The sequence below is a fragment of the Panthera leo genome, chromosome C1 (genome assembly GCF_018350215.1).
Source record: "Panthera leo isolate Ple1 chromosome C1, P.leo_Ple1_pat1.1, whole genome shotgun sequence".
In the NCBI taxonomy this organism is placed as follows: Eukaryota; Metazoa; Chordata; class Mammalia; order Carnivora; family Felidae; genus Panthera; species Panthera leo.
Window position 1 is genome coordinate 82,570,578 of NC_056686.1, and position 24,354 is coordinate 82,594,931.

A 24,354-nucleotide genomic window follows, 5' to 3' on the forward strand; every position below is an offset into this window, starting at 1 on the left:
AGCATCTAACAAAATACAGTATCCTTTCCTTGATAAAAAACCCTCAAGAAAGTAGGGATAGAAGGATCATACATCAAGATCATAAAAGCCATATATTAAAGATGCACTGCTAATATCATCCTCAACGGGGAAAAACTAAGAGCTTTCCCCCTAAGGTCAGGAACACGACAGGGATGTCCACTCTTGCCACTGTTATTCAAGTATCAGAAGTCTTAGCCTCTGCAATCAGACAACACAAAGAAATAAAAGGCATCCAAATCGGCCAGGAGGAGGCCAAACTTTCACTCTTCGCAGATGACATGATATTCTATTTGGAAAACCCAAAAGATTCCACCAAAAAACTGCTAAAACTAATTCATGAATTCAGCAAAGTTGCAGGATATAAAATCAACGCACAGAAATCAGTTGCATTCCTATACACCCACAATGAAGCAACAGAAAGAAAATCAAGGAATCGATCCCATTTACAGTTGCACCAAAACCCAAAAAATACCTAGGCATAAATCTAACCAAAGAGGTGAAACATCTATACACTGAAAACTATAGAAAGATTATGAAAGAAATTGAAGAAGACACCAAAAAATGGAAAAAGATTCCATGCTCCTGGATAGGAAGAAAAAATATTGTTAGAATGTTGATACTACCCAAAGCAATCTACATATTCAGTGCAATCCTTATCAAAATAAAACCAGCAATCTTCACAGAGTTGAACAAATAATCCTAACATTTTTATGGAACCAGAAAAGACCCCAAATAGCCAAAGCAATCCTGAAAAAGAAAATTAAGCAGGAGGCATCACAATCCCAGACTTCAAGCTATACTACAAAGCTGTAATCATCCATACACTATGATATTGGCACAAGAACAGACACGCAGATCAATGGAACAGAATAGATAACCCAGAAATGGACCCACAAATGTATGGCCAACTAATTTTTGACAAAGCAGGAAAGAATATCCAATGGAATAAAGTCTCTTCAGCAAGTGGTGCTAGGAAAACTGGACAGTGACATGCAGAAGAATGAACCTGGACCACTTTCTTACACCATACACAAAAATAAACTCAAAATTGAATAAAGACCTAACTGTGAGACAAGAAGCCATCAAAATCCTAGAGGAAAAAGCAGGTAAAAACCTCTTTGACCTTGGCTGCAGCAACTTCTTACTCAAGACATCTCCAGAGGCAAGGGAAACAAAAGCAAACATGAAGTATTTGGGACCTCATCAAAATAAAAAGCTTCTGCATAGTGAAGGAAACAATCAGCAAAACTAAAAGGCAACCAGTGGAATGGGAGAAGATATTCACAAACAACATATCAGATAATGGGTTAGTATCCAAAATCTATAAAGCACTTATCAAACTCAACACCCAAGAAACAAATAATCCAGTGAAGAAATGGGCAAAAGACATGAAACAAATAGACACTTCTCCAAAAAAGATATCCAGATTGCCAATTGACACATGAAAAAATGCTCAAAATAACTCATCATCGGGGAAATACAAATCAAATCCACAATGAGATACCACCTAACACCTGTCAGAATGGCTAACATTAACAACTCAGGCAACCACAGATGTTGGTGAGGATGTGGAGAAAGAGGATATCTTTTGCACTGCTGGTGGGGAATGCAAACTGGTACAGTCACTCTGGAAAACAGTATGGAGATTCCTCAAAAAATTAAAAGTAGAACTACCCTACAACCCAGCAATTGCACTACCAGGTATTCATTCAAGGGAAACAAGTGTGCTGTTTTGAAGGGGCACATTCACCCCAATGTTCATAGCAGTGCTATTGACAATAGCCAAAGTATGGAAAGAGCCCAAATGCCCATCGATAGGAATGGATAAAGAAGATGTGGTATATATATATACAATGGAGTATTACTTCACAATCAAAAAGAATTAAATCTTTCGTTTACAACTACATGGATGGATCTGGAGTGTATTATGTTAAGAAAAATTTGTCAGTCCGAAAAAGATAAACCTATGAGTTCACTCATATGAAGCATTTAAGATATGAAACAGATGAACTAGGGAAGAGAGAAGGGAAGCAAAAATAATATAAAAACAGGAAGGGAGACAAAACATAAAAGTGTCTTAAATATAGAGAACAAAGAGATGGTTTCTGGAAGGGTTGTGGGAGGGGAGATAGTCTAAATGGGTAAGGGGCATTAAGGAATCTACTTCTGACATCATTGTTGCACCATATGTTTACTAATTTGAATGTAAATTAAACAATAAATAAATTAAAAATAAATAAAATGAAAATAAAAATAAAAACAAAATTGGACACTGTGAACAAATCAAAATTAAAAAAAAATGACTACCAATGACTTAATGCTTGAACATGCTTTAGTAGTATTCTTACCATGGTTTTGACTTCTGAGGGATTAAAAGCTATATACAGTTATGATCACAAAGAAACTGTATTTTAATATATCCTCAGCTCACATCATAATTTCCCATATGCACTAGCGTTGATAGCTGGTATTTAAATATTCAGTATTTGTGACAGATATCTAACAGTGCACAGAAGTTGAGGATTATTAACACTGGCCCCCACAAAAGATTACTCTGAAATTTTGCTTTTGAACTTTGACATGTTTTATATTCTCTAAAATATGTAAGAGTATACTACTGGGCAGCAGACATAAATCATACCATTTCTTGCCATTTTGTTATTAAGCAGCTAGATTTTTCATTTTATGCAAGAAATGGAAAAACTTTTATGTTTAATTAAAATTTTTTTAACATTTATTTATTTTTGAGAGAGAGAAAGAGAGACAGTGCAAGTGGGGGAAGGAGAGAGAGAGAGAGAGACAGAATCTGAAGCAGGCTTCAGGTTCTGAGCTGTCAGCACAGAGACAAACGCGATGCTTGAACTCATGAACTGCAAGATCATGACCTAAGCTGAAGTCGGACACTCAATCAATTGAGCCACCCAGGCACCCCAGAGATGGAAAAACTTTTAAAGGAAAGATAGGAAAGGGGCGCCTGGGTGGCTCAGTCGGTTAAGCGTCCGACTTCAGCTCAGGTCAGGATCTCACAGTCTGTGAGTTCGAGCCCCGCGTCGGGCTCTGGGCTGATGATGGCCCAGAGCCTGGAGCCTGCTTCCGATTCTGTGTCTCCCTCTCTCTCTGACCCTCCCCCGTTCATGCTCTGTCTCTCTCTGTCTCAAAAATAAATAAACGTTAAAAAAAAAAATTAAAAAAATAAAATAAAATAAAGGAAAGATAGGAAGATATCGCTTTAACATATGTATTTATTTGGAAAGTACTGATATTGGGAAAAGAAAAGCTAAGATGGTAACATTTTTTTGAGATGATAAGATTTATCTCAGTCAACAGGGAAGTATTAGGAAAATGAGAATTCAAAGTACGTAAAGTCATGTGTCAAGTGATATATCCTTTGAATTATTTCTGGGCAACAGAGGAATTTACTTTCACTATTTAAGAAATCTGTCTAGCCAGATAATAAATAAATAAATACTTATAGAGCAGATATTCTTTTAAGTGCTTTACATATGGCTCATTTTAATTTTCACACAGGAGATATGTTTATGACACATATATCAGTTATTTTTTAAGTATTAAGTTTCAAGCCAAGTTTTTCTCCTTATTGTGGCTCAAAAAGCCAATAACACATGAATGGGTATCAATCATGATTTACAGCCTTAGCACCCAACCTCAGGCACTCTGCTGTTTGCTGTACTCACAACTAATCCTATGTGAGAAGAAGCATTATTTCCTTGCTAAGAAGAAAACCTGACGTTCAGAGAAACCAAACATATACTGAGGAATAATAAAACCTGGTTAAAATCCTGATATGGCTGAACAAAATCCTGGGTGATATTCATTAATCTACAAAGACAGCAATTGTGGCATATTTGAAAGAATGAGCTTTGGATGGTTCTAGTTGTTCAATCTCAAAACAAGGTTAATTAGAACAGGAAAGGATCTACTCAAAAGCAAATTAATGGTCAAGGAGTTGGCCTGATAAAGGCTGCCCTCAGTGGGAAGAAGAGAATCAAGCTTCCTATTCTAAGTAAGTTTTGAAGTACAATAAAATTATGACATATAGAAACCAAGTGATGGACTTAGGGACTCAATATTGTAAATGAACTAATGGCAATTCCTTGAATCCAGAGAAAGTTTAAGTTTAGAACAAAGAAGTATTACTTCATAAAGTGGATAGTAGAGACACAGAACACATAATCTCAAGATTTAAAAATGGAAAATTAAGATAGAATTTAAAATAAATTTATTTGCTAGTAAGTAAAATCCTTTAAAAAACTCGTTGAACACAGAAAGAATATTTTATTTAACTTCCTATCCCCAGGGTCAGGAGTGATATTAAAGTATTTAACAAATGACAAATACAAGCAGATGAATGTCAAACAGATGCCTGGCAAATCAGAATATACTCTAGCCAATACTCCACATGGAAGGACATCAAGTGAATTTCAGCCCCATCAAAATGGCTAGCACATAGTAGACTTTGAATAACATTTTGTTTACCAAGAATGACTACTATGAAAACCCGGAGAACATTCAAGTTAAAGAATGGACAACCGACTGGTAGTATATGGACTCAGTGGCCTCTAAACACCCATCCTGAAGCAAGTATAACACTGGGCATGCAGTAGACATGCTACCTGGCCACAGCATCGTATGTTGTGAGGTTGAAATAAAAAGTAAATGATGTTCTTTCTCAGCTGTCAGTTACACTGCCATGAGAAAATGAGGGGCCAGAGTGACCAAACTCATGCAGTGGGTCTTAATATTTTATTGTCCAAATTAATCAGCCTTCTGTGCTAAGTAGTTCACAGATGTCAGTGTTAGTGCTTTTTAATACCTAATGTTAATGATCATTAATAATCAGCAACTCTGTAGTTTTGGTATATGAACACTTTTGTTCACGGCACACATATTTATCTATTTGTTCAATGGTGCCTGTTCTCATGAGGGATAATTGGTACCTCAAACAAACATATAAACCTCTCTTGTTCTTATCTCCACCAATAATTACCCAAGGGAATGAAGGAGGAAACACCTGTAAGGTTTCATTTTTGAGGTTCAATAAAACAAACTGTTACTTTCTTTTCCCATGATATTAGGAAAATAAGAAAAACCTTCTTAGCTTTGATTTTTACCTCCATATTCAGGGAGGATACATGGTTGATGCTGAGTGAAATAAAAATAGAGTGCTATAGCATGCAGTAATGATGATCATTTGAATGATTAACTTTATGTAATGTGATGATTTGGTCTGATTAATATTACAGGTATCATACTGTGGAAATTATGAAACAACTTAATTTACTACAATTAAAAGTATGATATCAACTCATTTTTAGATTGCGTATAGGCAAAGTAAGTATAGGTTATAAACTATAATGAGAACTCAAACCCAGCATACATTATATTCTAATATATAAAGTTTGAGAAACACTATGAAGAAATAATATTCTTTGTAAAGATTACCCTTGAATAGCTAGATATTTAACAAGTTATCAATTCTATATGAACGTGAGGACCTAGAGAAGGAATTTCAAATCAAAATGCTTTTGGTGGTCTGCTCTGGTCAGTGATAATCCTGAAAAAATATTCTTTTATTTCATCACTGTTCAAGTATTGGATACACCAGAAATGTTCATAACCACACAATGAGAGTTCCATTCATCCATAAATTTACCAAACATTATTGAGTACCTATTTTGTAAAAAAAAAAAAAAAAAAATGGTGCTAGGTGTTATAGCTAATAAAATAACCCCTGCTTTCAAGACTCTCACAGATGCAGACAAATCAGCAATCCTATTCAGTGTGATAACACATATAAATACAGTGTACAGTAATGGCAGATAAAATGGCATTCTGCACAGCAGTGGTGCACAACAAGAAAGGGAAGCCTGGAAAAGGTACTCTAGGAACTAATCTTGAAGAATGAGTAGGAAGCAGTTACTGGAAAAGGATTAGCTACGGGGAGATCGTAGTATATGATAGATTATCTCCCTTGGGTGAGGAAAGATGTAGGGAGGTAAAGGAGCTTATTTGAAGAAAGAAAGGAGGAAAGAGACCTGGTTAAATGCCTCTGTAAACATGCTACTGGGAAACAAAGGATCGGTCAGCATTCTCGAGTGGGAGAGCCCTTACCTGTAGAATGCTTTTGGCAAGATCTACCTGCTAATCTAGGATAGCTATAATAAAACAAACAAACACAAAAACCTGGGAACTGGATTTTTGGGGCATGGATCTCTGTGAAGAGTCATATAAACTATGTAACTGAGTATAAACTGGAGATGTTTTATAGTTGAATCAGCGTCCTTTTGTGTAAGTGATGGAGCTACTGATGTTGTTTAGAGACCCCACATTAATCTGGGTTGAAATACATCTTGATGTACCAAGATGGGGCCTGGAAAATTGTGTTTGGTGGCCTTGAAGCTCTCCTTGTTTACCCCACACTTCTTTGTTTATTTAGATCTTTGAACTTGTTAAGAAAGCTTGATGCAGGTTATATCTCTCATTGGTGTGAGTCTGATTTCACAATCCAATCTTCTGGTCAATTTGGTTACTGAGGTCATGAAGAAAGATAGAGGCAGTAAATTCTGTCTACCCTTTCTTGATCTCATCTTCCTTAATTTACTAAACAGTTTTTTTTTTTTTTTTTTTTTTAATGTTTATTCATTTTTTGGAGAGAGAGAGAGTGAGCAAGCAGGGAAGGGGCAGAGAGAGAGGGAGACACAGAAACCAACGCAGGCTCCAGGCTCTGCGCCAACAGCACAGAGCCTGATGTGCGGCCCAAACTCACAAACCATGAGATCATGACCTGAGCTGAACTTGATGTTTAACTGACTGAGCCACCCAGGTACCCCTTACTAAACAGTTCTTAACATATTTTGCACTTTTTAGTTTATATAGGTTCACAGTCAGTGGTGGAAAGTGGAACAATTCTGATAGGCTTACTACTCTTAGAATTCTGCAATTATTCTTTTCTTTGGCAAGAATAGTTTGCTGAAACCACAAGGTGAGGTTCCTTTTAGTACCTACTATGATGTTACAGTCTTTTGGGTTTTTTTCACTTTAAGCTTTTAAAATTGAAGAACCTTGAACAGAGAGAAACATTTTTCCATGTGAGAGTTATACTACACAATTACCCCTTAACTATTTTATTGTGACACTATTGAGCTGCAAAAGCCAGAAATGCAATGCATGGGATAATTTAGAGTCTTTAATGCTTTTGCACAGAGATCATAAAATACATCCTTTCTTACAAGAAGAGAGTATTTTTAAATACCATTCATGACTGACGAGATTTTCTTCACTCTAACTAGTTCTTATTACTCCTTGTCTTACTTTTTGCTGTAGTCAAGCATGTCTGGCTGCTGTCACAGTATCTCACAAAATTATCCTCTGCATAACTTTGGTGCCTTTGCAGTATCCTCTTCAATTGTGAAATCCCTCTTTATGTAAATTCTGTTCAAACAAGGATCCTCTCTCATCTTCTAATCATCTCTGATTTCATAAATTTTTATTCATTTTTACCTCTTATATTACTTGGTTATGATTGCTTCCTTTTTTTTTTTTTTTTTTTTTTGAATTCTTAGCTATCTTTTAAAAGACTGAAGACCAGGAACAAATAACTTTTTTTTCAATCTACTTTTAATGTTAGGTTGATACTGTAATGTGAGATATTTTAAACCTTTAAAAGTAAAATACTTCTTTAAAAGCCATCAGTAGTAATTTTGAGGTGTATGTATGTATGTATGTATGTATAAATTATATATTTTGAGTATTTCATTTTCATTTAAAGTCTTCCTATAAGATTTTTAATGCCACGAAAGTATTTATTTATTCATCACAATTCCCTGATATGACACCTTGGATCAAGCATTGTTCTATACTTTGACTTAGATACAAATTGAATGAACCAATCCATCTGAAGGAGCTTGCATTTTAATTTGTGAGATGGGTATAAAGTAATAACTATTCTATGTGACAAGTGCTGTAATATAGGGAGCATAAAGAGTTGTAAGATCTCACAGGAAGAAGAGGTTAATTAAGAAGAAACTAAGGAAGCTTGCAAAGAAGAAAAATGACATTTGGAGCAGATCTTGGAGGATGAGTTCACCTTTTAAAAAAAATGTTTATTTATTTATTTTGAGAGAAAGAGTACACATGCATGAGTGGGAGAAGGGGCAGAGAGAGAAGAGGGAGAGAATCCCAAGCAGGCTTGACTCTGTATGCAAAGGCCTGATGTGGAGTTTGATCTCACAAACTGAGATTATGAGCAGAGCTGAAATCAAGAATTGGACACTTAACCTAGTGAGTCACCCAGGCACCCGTGAGTTCACCTTTTTATAAGAAAAAAAAATTACTTTAAAAAATGACAATATTTAGCTTTTATATATTTTTTAAAAATTTTAATGCTGATTTTTTGAGACATAGAATGTGAGCGGGGGAAGGGCAGAAAGAGAGAGAGACAGAATCCAAAGCAGGCTCCAGGCTTTGAGCTGTGAGCACAGAGCCCAATGCTGGGGTGGAACTCACAGACCGTGAGATCATGACCTGAGCCAAAGTTGGTTGCTCAACCGACTGAGTCACTTAGGCGCCCCTATTTGCTTTTATATTAATTCAGGAATGTTATTCATTTATTTTTCTGTTTTGAATTTTGTGCCTGACCAACATGCATATTTTTTAAATTATGCAAATTACTTTTTAATATTTCCAATGGATAAGACAAGAAAAGAAGACAGTGGAAATTGAGAGGAATATTATTAGTGGGAGAAGGGCTTCTAACTTTTACATGAAAGTTAATAGAGTAACAACACATTACTATGTAATAAAGCTTAAGAGTGATCTGATAACATACATACATATATGCATACCAATCCTAAATGATTGTTAAACCTTTTCAAAAGATATATAGTTTTCAGCTCTCAGATATTCCTAGTCAATATAATGTAGTCATCATCCTCCCCTTGGAATTACTGAAAATAGTTAAGCTTGGGGCGCCTGAGTGGCTCAGTCAGCTGAGCGTCTGACTTCGGCTCAGGTCATGATCTCCGGTTGAGGATTTCAAGCCCCGCATCAGGCTCTGTGCTGACAGCTCAGAGCCTGGAGCCTGCTTTGGATTCTGTGTCTCCCTGTCTCTCTGCCTCTCCCCAACTCAAGCTCTGTCTCTCTGTGTCTCAAAAATAAACATTTAAAAAAATGAAAAAAAAAAGAAAGAAAATAGTTAAGATTTTCAAGTATGTAATCTTGATGAGCACAGGCTTCTGTTGTCTCCTGGCCTATTTACAGTCTTTTTTTTTTTTTTTTTTTCCCCCCACTCAGCATCTGAATTCTTACATGTAGTGTAGAATTCTGACAATTTCACCTGCAGGCTTCTTTGATATCCATGTCTTGAATGTAGCAGATTTTACCTTTCCAACTAACGGGGGATACATTAATTGCAACTTGTTTCAAGTATAATATTTATAGAGATGGCCAAGATTTTCAGTATAGAGCTGCTGTCATTTCATGAGGAGATACAGCCTTCCTGTCCAGATTCCACATCATTCAGACATCTTTGTCTGAATGTTCCAAATACAGAAGTTGGGGGATATAAAAAGCTTTAAGGAGTGTTAAAAACTGAGAACAAACTGAGGGTTGATGGGGGGTGGGAGGGAGGGCAGGGTGGGTGATGGGTATTGAGGAGGGCACCTTTTGGGATGAGCACTGGGTGTTGTATGGAAACCAATTTGACAGTAAATTTCATATATTAAAAAAAAAAAAAATAAAAAAATAAAATAAATAAATAAATTCCAAAAAAAAAAAAAAAAAAAAAAAAAAGCTTTAAGGAGCATATAAATTACAACAGTAATTTTACAGATGGGCACTCTCAGACTAGGATATGTAACCTAGAACAAAGTTCTCCAGCCTTTAGCCACTTCCTTGTCAACTGTTCCATTCTACTTTCTCACGTGACACTAAATTTTCACGCTTTTCAAAAATGTAAACACACACAGATCCTTAGAATGTCATTCCCATGCCATCATTAAAGTAAAGTACGAGGGAGCCCCTAGCTGCCACTAATTGTGTGTTGGGGCTAATTGGGTGTGTTTATTTATTTGTTTGTTTGCAGATATCTTCATATTAGCAATCATGCTAACAGGTCTCTGATTACTTTCCATGAAGAACACCAACTCAAATGACATGCAGGTGCCAAATATTGAAGAGTTGCTATAAGCATCACCTTAGTAAGTAAAATTAAATTTGTCAGCTTATAGAGGTTATTTTCTAAAAACAGTCCCAGGTTCATATTTCTTAAAATTAAATAAAAACTAGAAAGCATTAGTTATTTCTAGGAAAATGCGTAGTCAGCAAGATGTAGACAATGAAAGTGTCAATGAATGTAGCACAAACGTCATCATTTGATATTCAAAATGTCTGAGGAGAGGCTCACAGATCATGCCACATAAAGGATCTATTATGGGGTATGCTGTGCATACCCAGGAGTCAACTAAAAAGTGCATTCTTTCACATGAAAATGTATTATTTCAAAAAAAAAGAAAATGCATTATTTCAGAGTTGCAGTAACAGATTTTGACTAACAGACTAGGTAATCTGGCACTGTTATTTTTATTATTAAAAAAATAATAAAGTAGCATTAATTACCAAAGAGTTGACCTCCAGAATAGCTAAAATATATGCAGACAGGCATATCAAAGGTAAATCAGTTAACATTTTCGCAAATGAATGGGGGGAAGCCAAGGGGCACTGGCGAGTGCTATAGAGGAGAGCCCATTTTAAATATAACAGAAACAAAGATCTATCATGTTTTCCTGATATTAAAAAACTGAATACGTGAACTATAGATTCTTAAAATTGGTGGGTAGCATCGTACTAGTAAAATAATTTTGTACCAGTAATAATTAATAAGTGATACTTCTCAGTAATAATAAGAACTACAAAGTTCTTCCCGAACCTTATCCTTTAAATTTATCTACTCAAGCAGGTCTGCTGAGTCCTGACCTTCATGCCTCCTTTTAGGGATTCCCAACTGCCTAAAGCATTCTTGCAGTTTTATCTGATCTGTCAACAGCTTTTAATACCAGCATTTTGGGGGATTCTGTTATCCTGTGAAATTTAATCTCACCTATTTAAGCTTGCAGAAAGTACTGGAGGGAATTATTAACAGATTTTCCCTCATCTTCTTAGAGGATAGTGCTGAGTGATTGGCTGGTTTCCCTAAGGACGCACAGCTAAGAAGTGCTAGTTTGTCAGTAGCATCCTATTTAGCATGTGTGTGAGGCCACAAGGGAGACTGAAAGACATTTGGAATCAGAATTCCATCAATATGCTGATGATGCCTCCATATCTTCGTTTCATCAAACCTATATTCTGTAGCATTAATGCTTTCTTAACTAAGATGGAAAGCGCCCCAAAACAACACACTGCCGATGGCTCTAATTAGACAGCTGGAAACTACATGGATGATACATGAGAGCAGTGGATCGCAGTCTCAGCATCACCAAGAAACTTGTTAAAAATGCAAATTCTCAGGCCCCTCCCAGACGTCTGGAATCAGAACCTCTGGAACCAGGGCCCAGCAAGCTATGCATGACCAGCCCTCCAGGTGATTCTGATGCATACGGAAATTTGAGAACATCTGCATTTGAAAACTGGGATATGGCTATCACTGCTGAATCTATTGGGTGTTGCCTCCCACTTTAGGAGATTAAAACATTTCTGGATCCAATCACACTGTTCTTTGTTACTAACAATGTAATGTTAAATGTAACTGGCCTTTATAATAATAATTCATATTTGTCACTAAAGGATGAGAGCACTATTGCTCTGCATTGTCCTCCCTCTATGACCATCTGAGAATTAGACTGAAGCTTAGAATATATGCATGCTGACATGCTTAATGGTGAGGACCTTAACCAACAAAAATACATGTAATTCCCAAATTCCATCCAAGAGCCCAAACCCATTAAACGATACCCATATTTGAAATTCTAAATATCCATTTTTCTCATTCTTCGCTGACTTTAAAGAATCCAAGTGTGGTTGCAGATTGAGGGCATTAGGGGTAGAAAGCATAAGAGAAAGAGGAGAAATACAAAGAAATTGGGTATGCTATTAAATTTTTCTTGTTGGTTAACATTTTTTCCTAGAACATATTCTCTGAGGACCTTGTCTTGGAGTGTTGAACTTCCTCCTGACTTTCCAGTTTCATAAGTGCTAGCGCTGGCCATGCAAGGGCCCTCTTTTGACATAACAAAACCAAGTAATGGACAGGAGGGATTAATATCAGGACCTCTGGAAATGCTAAATCCTAAAACCCCCAATCCTAAAAAAGCATGAGCACTGGCCAATAACCCAACCCTAAAATCTATGCATGTTCTGAAAATATGTTACATATTATTCCTTCTCTCATGTTGAGGAATTTCACTTAAAATTACCAAATGAACCTTCAAAGGCCTATTACTATAACACGAATCCAACCTGGAAAGTACTAGCTCTTTTGATGCCAGGAGCCCTGGACGCCAATTCCCCCAGGAAATACTAATTTCCCAATTCTTTGTTGAAGACTTTATATGTGGCACCACTGTGCTAGGCAGGGGGAAGAAACAAAGGAACCAGGAGAGCTGACCATGGCTCCTGTTCTTATGGAGCTCACAGTCAAGAAGGTTTTTTTTTTTGTTTTGTTTTTAGGGTTTTTAAATTTATTTTTGAGAGACAGAGCACAGGCAGGGAGGAACAGAGAGAGAGGGAGACACAGAATCTGAAGCAGGCTCCAGGCTCTGAGCTGTCAGCACAGATCCTGACACAGGGCTCTAACCCACAAACCGTGAGATTGTGACCTGAGCCGAAGTCAAAAGCTTAACTAACTGAGCCACCCAGGTGCCCCATGAAGAAGTTCTTAGATCATATAAAAAATGTGATTTCTTGTAAGCCAATAATATACATCCAAACATCTGTTTTTATAGTTTTAATTAGAACCTAGAGCCACTTGAGTTCTACTGAGCTGTACTGCAGTTACAGTACTGTACTGCAGTGTTACCTGTTATTCCACAGACCTATTGCTTTTCAACAGTTTGGAAACCATGGTTCAGCCCAGTAAACTCTGGCCTGACAACCAAACTATGCCTGGACTCATCCTTTCTGTCCCAAAATGTGGTCCCATTGACTAATAGCCTACTCTTTCAATTAGCCTCTAACAGCCTCCGTGCTACTGACACGAACATTGTTAATCAATTTTCAACAGGACGGTCCTTTTAAAATTTATTTATTAATTGATTGATTTTTAAATGTTTATTTTTGAGAGAGAGAGAGAGAGAGAGAGAATGCAAGCAGGGAGGGGCAGAGAGAGAAGGAGACAGAATCCAAAGCAGTTCCAGGCTCTGAGCTGTCAGCATGGAGACCAACACGGGGCTCAAACTCATGAACGGTGAGATCATGACCTGAGTTGAAGTCAGATGCTTAACCAACTGAGCCACCCAGGTGCCCCTGAAATTTAACTCAGATCTTGGTGCTTCTCTGCTCAAAGCAGTCCAATGGTTTCCTCTTTCACACAAAATAAAAACTAAAGGCCTTATGAATGCCTATAAGACCTCACCCAGTGTACCACATAATGTCCTCCCTTACTCTGTTCCAGTCATACTGACTTACTTTATTTATTTATTTATTTATTTATTTATTTATTTATTTATATTCTCAGAAGTTTAAGGGCCTTTTTCAATCAAAGGTGGATGCCTTTGCCTTCCCTGGAATGTTTTGTTCCCAGATGTCTACATTCCCTCAGTCTTCATTTCTATGCCCTAAAGTCATCTTCTTAGAGAGGCCTTCCTGGACTACCCTATTTAAAATGGCAAATTCTGCCACCTGTTCCACTGTAGCCTCTCCCCAAATACACACTCCTTATACTTCTATATTAATTAACTTTTCTCCATAGCACTAATCACCTTTCAAAATACTATTTATGTGACAGTTAATTTGTTTGCTTATCAAGTGTCTTCTGTCACTAGGTACAAGCTGTATTACAATTGTATTAAAATTGCCTAGAACAATGCCTGGTACACAAATGGATGTTCAATAAATGTAGGTCGATTGATTGATTAAATAGATAAATAAATTATTTCTACTTCTACCCTCTCAAGTAATTACCTGGTCTCATTTTTTGTGTACATTCTCCTGAAGGTGGAAGAAACAGCCACCACTCATTTCTAGTTACCTTTGTTAATGGAAGATGACTATAAGATAAAGTATAAAGTACACTGGCCTTTCTGTCCAGGGTCATCTTCCCTTCCAACTCTAAGGGTGCAGCCTTTCTAATGAAAACTTATTTGACATTGGAATCAGAAGAAAAATATTTAAAATATTTAGTTCAAAACATATGTGTCAAGTACTTATTCTTTGTGGAGGTTCTGTGCTATGCATGGAGACACAAAGATGAATAAAATTAGCTCCCATCCTCTTTTATCTTAGGCAAGTCACTTCATCCCACTATCGCTGTTCCAGTATGGCTGTTTTCTTTTTATTTGTAACATAATGGAATTGTATTAATTGACGCTGTAGATAGTGCTCCAGAAAAAAACAAAACAAAACAAAAAACTCCCAAGATTATAAGACCATCTCTACCTCGGATTTTGTAAAAAAAGCTTGAATGGGTAAAATGATAAAAGAAAGCCCAGAGAATAAAGTTGACGTCTGAAACCCAGCCATGAACCAGTGGGGACTCTGATATCTTAGTGAGATTAATCTGGATTGTGGTTAATCTACATGTGACAAATCACCTATTGACTACAGTTATAATTCTTACCCGGTATAGAGACTCCAAATATAGTAAGGCATTCAAAAGCAAATTACATTCATCATACTGATCTGGATAAAATGAGTAATTTATATTTCTACAAATATGTTTTGTTTTTGTTCTCAGAACTAATATCCTTTAAAAGGCATTATCTTTACCTAATAGCATTAAAATTTGAGAAGTCCATGGTAAATGTACCCAGCTGATGCCTCACCCAAGATTAGTCACCAGTCACTTGTAAGGATGAAATCATTTTAAATCTGTCATTTTTAGTAAGTTAACCAATTATTAATTCTAAATAATGCTTACAACAGAGCTCTTAAGAAAATAATAAATGGCAATCTCTTTGTTCTATTGGCTTCCCAGCATAATGAATTGACCGTATGACCAAGACATATAACTTTGAATGGAGCTTATAAACTTGGCTTATATAGAATTCCAAAGGTCTCTAATTACCACATTCTCCAACTATCCCTACATTTTGTGATGAGTGCCTGTTGTTCAGGAAATGAAGACTTAGCATATTCCACTGTTACTAGTTACATACTATACATTTCAAAAGATACTAACACTAACAATAAGAAGCACTTATGTACTGACAAAGATGAATTTTTCATTTCATCCAAATCAGTATTATAAAATAATTTTCTTTTACTTTGAATGTCTGAATTAGAAAAAAAAAAAAAAAAAAAAAAACTATGGGTAGCCCAGATTTTTTTAATTTGCATTTCACAATTTCAAGAACATTCTAATAATTTAACTAGGAGACTGAACATTAACAGTTTCGTCTCCTAAAATCTGTTACATTACAACTCCATATTTTCTGATGGTTCCATTTTACCTCCTCGGGGACAGCTCTTATATTAACAAAGCCTTTTCTGAAGACGATGAACACGCGGCGGGCTCCACAACATAAAGCGGATGTTGCACAGTCAAAAGCAGTGTCTCCAGCTCCGAGTACAATCACGACTCCCCGTATCGACGGCAATGGAGAGTGACAGGCGCACATCCCTGAATGATGAAAGGAAAACCCCATTTTCAAGTAGAGAAACCATTTCTGCATGACAGCTCAAAAGATACTTGTACTCAAAGCAGTGTAAAATTGCATCTTGCAGTTTTCGAGGATGGAGTGTCACTATCAAATTATTCTGCTTCATTGAAAGACAGTTTTATTCCCATTTTAAAAATATGTTCATATATGTAATTTCATAGTCACTACCTTTAACTTCCTTTTTCCTTCTAGAAGGATAGCTGCTACAAATTTTGGAGAGTTTAGGTCATAACAAACTGGAATCAATCAATTAAAACACTCTGTCAAAATCATGACATGTATTTTTAACTTGGTATCATTACATTTCTGCTTATCAGTAGGAAAAGTGATCTTTACCATCTGGGATAACATAATTCACAGCACTTCATGAAAATACTTCATTTAGATATTATCTGATAAGATTTCTAACATATAGCCCTGCTATATATTATATTTAGGAAACTCTGAAAATTTATGTGCTGATAAGTGCTTTCTATCTAACTGAAGAATTTTTAACAACTATTTTCTTGAAACAGTTAAAATGAACTTTTTTATCCTTTAAGGTTTTCCCCTGGTTTTGTTTGAAAAATAGAACTATGAAAGAAATATGACTTTGTAAGTGTCCATTTTTTAAGGACATGTCTATGAAGATTTGATGTCCATATGAAGATTCTTGTAAAGAAGTAAAATGCAGGTTTCCCTATATGTTAGGTATCATGTGTTATCAGATTAAATAAGACTGTTGATAAGATAAATTACTATAATTTTTGAAATGGCTCCACGGATAGCATAGGCCTATAATCTCGGAAACTGTAATCATTTTGCTTGGAAGAGTTTGCATTTGGGATTACATAATGGCCCTCTATAATTCTCAAATATAGGCTATATGTAATATGATCTTCCTTAGAAAGGGTTGCAGGTACAGAAGGATCCCCTTCTCCTGGGACGATGAAGGTGCAGATGGTACACATGTTTAGCTAGAAACTTCTGCAGAATGACCTTATAAGAGAAGTTTCTTGTCTTTTTAAATTGTGGATAAAAATGTAAGTTTTTATCTTTTCACATGTAATTAGATGTTGGAATAGCTGAAGTTCAAGACTTTGAAAAGGTATGTTTAAAGGATTTAGATGATCTGGTTTTGGAGAATATATTGTAGCTTCTTTCCCACTAAGACAATGACTCATCCAAGCAAAGTATCGGACTGGTTGCTTTAGTTTCTGGTTGCTTCTCTTGGGCTGTATGAAATGGTATTACACAGAGACTAAATACTAGGGTGTTTATCAAAGTGTTTTCATTTAACTTCATAAAATTGCTGTTCAGCAAGAGACTGGGTCTTTCTGCCTCTTTAGACACAAATGATGCTTTATGTGAAAATTTGGCCTATTTTAAAATTTAAAAATATATGTATTTTATAAATATAATATATAACATATATAGTTATAATATAATATATAATACAAAATAGCTCCCAAATGTAAGTTCCTGCCTTTTCTTTTTTTTTTTTTTTTTTTTTTAGTTCCTGCCTTTTCTTTTAAGAACATCTTCCAATGTTTGTTTAAGACTCTTACAGAGAAGCAATTTTACATGATGCAGTTTAGACCTATATACGATAGAGTGAAAATTCCTTATGATGATGTTTGATTGGAAGAATAAACAAATAGATGATCCTGAAAAACTATTATATCATACTTTCTTTAAATTTATGTTGGTGTTAACAAAAGTGATTTGAGCTCTGAACAATGACCTCCTGTGTCAAGATTTAATATAGATTTATAATACACAAACGACATAGGTAATAGGCAACATCAAGAATACAAAATAACACTATACCTGCTTTACTGCTTTTGGCTACAAGTGGCAAAAAGTCTTTGGATGTGTAAAATCCATTGTCCTGTGTCAGGTCTTTGAAGATGTGGTTTTTATTGGGGTCTGGCAAACCTAAGTAATAAAAATTTATAAAATCTTATTAGCAGAAGAAGGGACTTTTCCTATTGTATATTTAAAAAAAAGTAGAGAGCTGAAATCATTAAAATAATGTGGTTCTGAGATGAAAAAAATCTATAAGCAAATCAACATAAAAATGTATATAACAAATTATAATGAACCTTAATGTATACCTTTATTATATAACTAAGCACAAATCATAAACCACACATCCAAGCACACCTATGAGTATACAGAAACATGGATACACACACATACAAGTCCATCTAGTGTTAAAGGGAAAATCAGGTACTATTATTTCCTACTGTCATAAATAAAAATAAGTTTCCAGTGTATTAAAGTAACACATATTAAAAAAATCATCACAAAACTAAAATACAATATGGATACATATATTTCTAATTCTTGAATATGAGAGATTGTTCTAAGCAAAAAACAAAAAAAAAACTTTAAAGAAAAAGATGTATTTTACCACAAAAAAATCAGCTATTTCCATAATACAAAAATATTACAAATAAATGAAAGGCAAATGATTAACCAAGGTAATATTTTAACAAATAAAAGGTCTTTACTATATAAAGAAGTTTCTCAACTCAATAAGGAACAGATTGACTTTTCAATAGAAGCATAAACAATGGATAACAAAATTGGGAAAATGAAAAATATAAATAGCTTGTAAGCACCAAAATGTTAACTATATTAGTAATCTAAGAACTGTAAATTAAAACAACGACATATGATTTCCTGTCTATTAAGAAGTAAAAGATTTAAGAAAATTAGACTATGTGGCAAGGGTAAAGATGGGACTTGTAGTGATATTTTGATAGAAATACACATTGGGGGCACCTGGGTGGCTTAGTTGGTTAAGCGACTGAGTTCAGCTCAGGTCATGATCTTAGAGTTTGTTGAGTTCGAGCCCCACATTGGGCTCTGTGCTGACAGCTCAGAGCCTGGAGCCTGCTTCAGATTCTGCGTCTCCCCCTCTCTCTGTCCATCCCCCACTTATGATCTGTGTTTTTTTCTCAAAATAAATAAACATTAAAAAAAATTTTAAAAAAAGCAATACACATTGGTGGATGCTCAATTTCTGGAAAAATAGTTTTGAATCTATACTAAGGAAACACTAAGACATGCAAATGAAGATTTAATGTACAGGTGCACCTGGGTGACTAAGTTGGCTAAGTGTCCAACTTCAGCTGAGGTTATGATCTCACCACTTATGAGTATGAGCCCCATGTCGGGCTCTGTGCTGACAGCTCAGAGCCTGGAGCCTGCTTCAGATTCTGTGTCTCTGGTTCTCTGTGCTCCTGTGCTGCTTGCACTCTCTCTCCCTCTCTCTCTCTCTCTCTCTCTCTCAAAAATAAGTAAACATTGGGGCGCCTGGGTGGCTCAGTCGGTTGGGCGGCCGACTTCGGCTCAGGTCGTGATCTCGCGGTCCGTGAGTTCGAGCCCCGCGTCGGGCTCTGTGCTGACAGCTCAGAGCCTGGAGCCTGTTTCAGATTCTGTGTCTCCCTCTCTCTGACCCTCCCCTGTTCATGCTCTCTCTCTGTCTCAAAAGTAAATAAACGTTAAAAAAAATTAATTAAAAAAATAAGTAAACATTAAAAAAGTAAGATTTAATATACAAAAACAGTCAATGCAAAGAGAGAGAGAGAGAGAGAATGAGGGAACACCAAAATGCCAATAAAATGGATAAATGAGTTTTACTTTAGAAAAGACAACACAATGCAGCCATTAAAATAAATATTTGAAAAATATGGTATTGGACTGTAATCAAAATAGTGTTATATGAACTATCAGGATACAAAACTGTGTATAGTATGATTCAATTTTTATAAAATCTCAACAGTGATCATTCCTGGTGGTAGGACTGTGGATATTCTATTTTTTCATTATTTATTTTCTAAAATTTCTACAACATGCATGTACAACCATATAATTAGGAAAGAACCGCCAAATTTTTGAAAAGAAAATGAATAACAGACTAATGTTTTTCAAAGTATAAACAATGCAAAGTGAGGAATTAAGTCATCTCAATTCCATAAACAGAGGGGAAAATTTACAGTGTAATTATTTACTTCCCCAAACTCTGGGTTATTCTGGAGAGGTAAGATTTCATTTTATAGTTAAATGAAGAGCAATGAGTATTTCTTGGTGGATACACAGAGTAATAAGCATGGCTCAAGAATGACTTTTGTCATGTGTGATAAGGTAGGTACTTATCTGATTTGAAAGCTGAAGGTGCTTGTAGATTGAGTGAGTGTGTAACCAGGAATAGACCACTGTTGTCCCTTCAAATTAAATCAAACATTTTTCTTCCCTGTCCAGCATTCTTTCCTCCTGAAGATTTGCCCTTTGCTCACAGATTAGTTTAAGATCATTCGTCATTAAAATTATTTTATTTATCTAGGAAGGTTAGGCAAGTCATTTGACTTACCTTTGCTTTGGCCTCTTTTTTCTTTCTTAAGTTTCTATTTAAATTCCAGTTAGTTAACATACAGTGCTTTGGCTTTATAAATGAAATGGGATAGGACTGTTTCTTCATTTTCTGACATAAAAGATTACTCCTGAGGTATATTTATAATGTGGAAACTATTACACAAATGTGTGGTTATTCATGTAATTCTTTTAGAAAGACTGGGGTAGGGAATGGTTATGGTTACATGAGAATAGCTGAATATTACTTGAAGACTCTAATGGCAAAACAATTTTTCTTGAAAGCTATTAAAAGATGACTACAGTTTAAGCTACACTTGATTCATCTAATATATATATATATATATATATATATATATATATATATATATATATACATACACACACACACACACACAGATAGATAGATAGATAGATATAGATACAGATATGCCACATATCAAACTTTAAATAAGGACTCATCCCCCTTCTTATACCACTATATTAGATAGCATCTGTTCTGTAGCACTTCATTTTTCTATTAAAAAGACACAGGAAAAACAACCTGAAGTGCTATGCAATTTCAAGGAGATATGATAAACCAAAATCTTTAAAGCAGATCAAAAACAAAGCACAGAAAATGTATGTGGCGGATAAGAGTTCCACATCTATTGTCAATAAGGTCTAAAATCCTCCCTTTACTAACTCCTAATCTGAGCTTTTTTACTACTTACCATGGTTAAGGCAGAGAAGAAACTTTACATCTGTGATTATTTTCTATAGATCCATTGCTAAAATAACTTATCTAAAGAAATGCAAGGCATTTTTATTGAACACACCACCGGATCCATGGAAATGACTTTTCCTATCCTGCAAGGCTTATTATTTCACAAGAAAAAACCTTTGGCAAAATTTAAATTTCATTTTTTCCCTTGGATCAAGACACTGACAAGGACAACTGAGTTCCCTGTGCTTTTAACCCATTCTGCATTTATCATTCTAATGAATTTAGCATTTACTGGATCAGATTCTCTCTATAAATGTTCAAGAGGGCACTGGTTAGATGTTCTGACTTATGGATATTGGCTTCAGGAGAGAAAAAATGAGCCAAAAATGGTACAGGACTGTTATGTTATTCCTGCAGCCTGTTTAACCACATTCCAGGGCATACATGCTTTTGAAGTCCCAAGGTCCATGGAGCTCTTATCCCCAACCTGGGTGACAGGTCACCCCTTATGTCCTAGGACAGTGCATCTGGAGCTTATCCCTTATGTCCTAGGACAGTGCATCTGGAGCTTTCCTTCAGACTGTTTGGTAGTCTGGCCCAACTGGCAAAAGTACCCTAGCATCTGCTAACCATGATGCTGTGGGGTAATTAAGAGCAGGACTTTTGTCATTAGACAAACTTCCGTGTGAGTTCTTCCTCTCCCATTTACCAGCTCTGTGATCTTGCATGAGTGCTTGTGATGGTCAGTTTTAAATTTTTTAAAAAAATATTTACTTATTTTTGGACAGAGAGAGACAGAGTGTGAGTGGGGCAGAGAGAAAGGGAGACACAGAATCCGAAGCAGGCTCCAGGCTCTGAGCTGTCAGCACAGAGCCCGATGTGGGGCTTGAACCCACGAACTGTGAGATCATGACCTGGGCTGAAGTCGGACGCTTAACCAACTGAGCCACCCAGGCACCCCTGATGGCCAGTTTTATATGTAATTAGCTAGGCCATCAAATGATATGATCAAACACTAATCTAGGTATTGCTATGAAGGCATTTTGTAAATATGGTTACCATCTACAATCAGTTTACTTTAAGTAAAGGAGATTACGTTGATAAATCTGAGTAGGTCTCATCCAGTTAGTGGAAAGGCCTTAAAAATAAAACTGAATTTTCCCTGAGAAAAAAGAAATTCTGCCTTCTGGCCCAGCCCACAGGTTTTGAATTTGCTAGCTCCCACAATTACATAAGCCAATTCCATGAGATAAATTATATAATATATCTACATCTATATATCTCCTAATGATTCTACTACTAATACTTCTCTCATTGATGTGAGATTTAAAGGAATCTATCTATCTATCTATCCATCCATCCATCATCCATCCATCTATCTATCTTAAGCATTGAGCCCTAAAACATAGTGAATGCTCACTAAACATTAGCTATTAATAATATAATAGGCTTATTATTCCATAGTTTATCAATTCTTTCAAATTTTACATATTATGGCGAGGAAAGAATAGAGCTTAAAGTAAAGTATTAAACCTTAGCAAATTTAAACAAAGTGCTACAAAAAAAAAAAAAGAAAAATGAAGCAATCTTAAGTGAAATATGAAAGATAATGAAACTTGCAAATACCCATCTATCAAAAGAAGATTTCCATGAGAGTAGGTGGCATATTAATAAATAAGGTATGTGTCTCTATCAGAATGAGTTCAAAATGACACTGAAATGACTTTTTAATTCACCTTTCAGTGGGGAGAAGGTTTATGAATAAAGAAGAATTGACAAAGATTTGACAAACAAAACAACTTAGCTTAGTAGATGTACAGTGTTCTCTGTCTTTCAAGAAGACCAGATTGTTTCTTTGTTCCCCTAGAATAGTTACTAAAGTTTTGGTGTTTCACAGCATATATTTATACAAAAGAACACCTCCTTAAGACCTATTGCAAAATAATAATTTTCAGGTTCTCCTAAAATAAATAAATAAAATTCTGCTGATATTTACATAAAGTCTAACTTATTGATTACTTACATTACAATCGCTGTTCTAAATCCTGGCATATAGGTGATTTTTATATATTAACTCATTCCATTTTCACTACAATTCTCTGAGACAACTAACATTTTCTGCATTTTAGATATGAAGAAACTAAGACACATATATGTTAAGTAACTTTGCCAACAGTCACAGAACAAGTAAGTAGCAGTGTCAATTTCTAACTGGGACAGTCTGGTTATAGAGTCTATGCTTCAGCATTGACTAAAATGCTGCCTTTTTCTTATAAAATGTTGCAATTAAGCCCTGTTATAACGTGAAGCTGCATAACAAGTGATGTCTAAATCATTTAACATGTATGCATTAAATGCTTCACTGTAAGGCTACAGATATGCACACAACACACAATGTGTCTGTGGCCAGGTTCCAGTCTAGTGGTAGAGAAGACAGTCTGCTTGTATAGGCTGTATCTTTGTTTTGTGATTATTTTCTCTAGTACAACTCCTTTTTGAATTGTTTCCCTTCTTAAGTGCATTCCTCTTGGGTATCTGCTGGCTATTTTTCAATATTTGATATTCTTTGAAATATGTATCTCTGTTGTGTTTCGAAAGCACCTCTCTCTAGAACAGCTACAGAATAAATACCAGTAGTGTATAGAATAAATTTTTGTGCTTATATTAAGTTCTGCACAACTTAAATTAACATTAATAGGATATTAAATATTCTGCTTCATGTTATCATCTAGTAAGTAATAGAGGAGAAATAAGCTTTTAAGGCTAGGTCTTCATAGGATGGTAGGACATGTTTAGGAATTCTTCAGATTTTATAATGTCTGTCTGTGTGACTTCGCTGGCTCACTTTTTTGGTGTTAATTGAATGGAGCAAGCATTCGTGTGATTCCTCTCATTCTTGAAGGCATCCACTTGAATGACAGCCAAGCTGGCATGGGAAAGACGGTGATCAGATAAACCTGTCACAGGAGATAGCCTCACAAATCCCACAGATGTAAAGACAGAACACTGAGAGACTGCCTCAGGTTCCTGGCAAAAGACTGTGGTTTACAGAAATGGGTAATGCTCTAGAATACCAAACTTTATGCAGGTATATCAATTCTGGTTATTCCATACAAGTGCTTTTTCAATAAGATGTTAGTAGATAAAATCCCACTGATTATGTCACTATTCACAAGTGGCTGAAAATAGCAAAATGCACCTGATGGCAAATGTCTTAAGTTTTCCACTTTTCCAAGTACTTTTGTACCTGATATTTCACTCTCTTCTCCAAGAAGATATCATGTTGTGTGCTCTCAGTCCTCATTTCCTGAGCCTACTTTGGGGAATGGTGCTACATGAGGAAGAACATTCAAATGTGCAGATTACACATGGATTCATTAAACAAACTCTCACTGAGGGAAACCAGGCTATCTACCACAGCCATTCACCCATGTCTTT

At 35.7% G+C, this 24,354-nt stretch overlaps 1 protein-coding gene and 1 long non-coding RNA gene across 6 annotated transcripts in view; one reads left to right on the forward strand and one right to left on the reverse strand.

The window, feature by feature from the left end:
* Positions 1 to 10,235, forward strand: part of LOC122228113 — a 47,703-nt gene extending 37,468 nt beyond the window's left edge. For both annotated transcript variants that reach the window (XR_006206425.1, XR_006206426.1), the window contains one exon: positions 10,124 to 10,235. This is a non-coding gene — a long non-coding RNA (uncharacterized LOC122228113). The remainder of the gene's footprint in view (positions 1 to 10,123) is intronic.
* DPYD (dihydropyrimidine dehydrogenase) overlaps positions 1 to 24,354 on the reverse strand; it is an 858,821-nt gene that overhangs the window by 452,511 nt on the left and 381,956 nt on the right. For all 4 annotated transcript variants that reach the window (XM_042952991.1, XM_042952985.1, XM_042952988.1 and 1 more), the window contains exons 9-10: positions 17,661 to 17,768; positions 15,642 to 15,811 (exon numbers count right to left, since the gene is read on the reverse strand). In XM_042952991.1, coding sequence (XP_042808925.1) covers positions 15,642 to 15,811; positions 17,661 to 17,768 — 278 coding nt within the window. The remainder of the gene's footprint in view (positions 1 to 15,641; positions 15,812 to 17,660; positions 17,769 to 24,354) is intronic.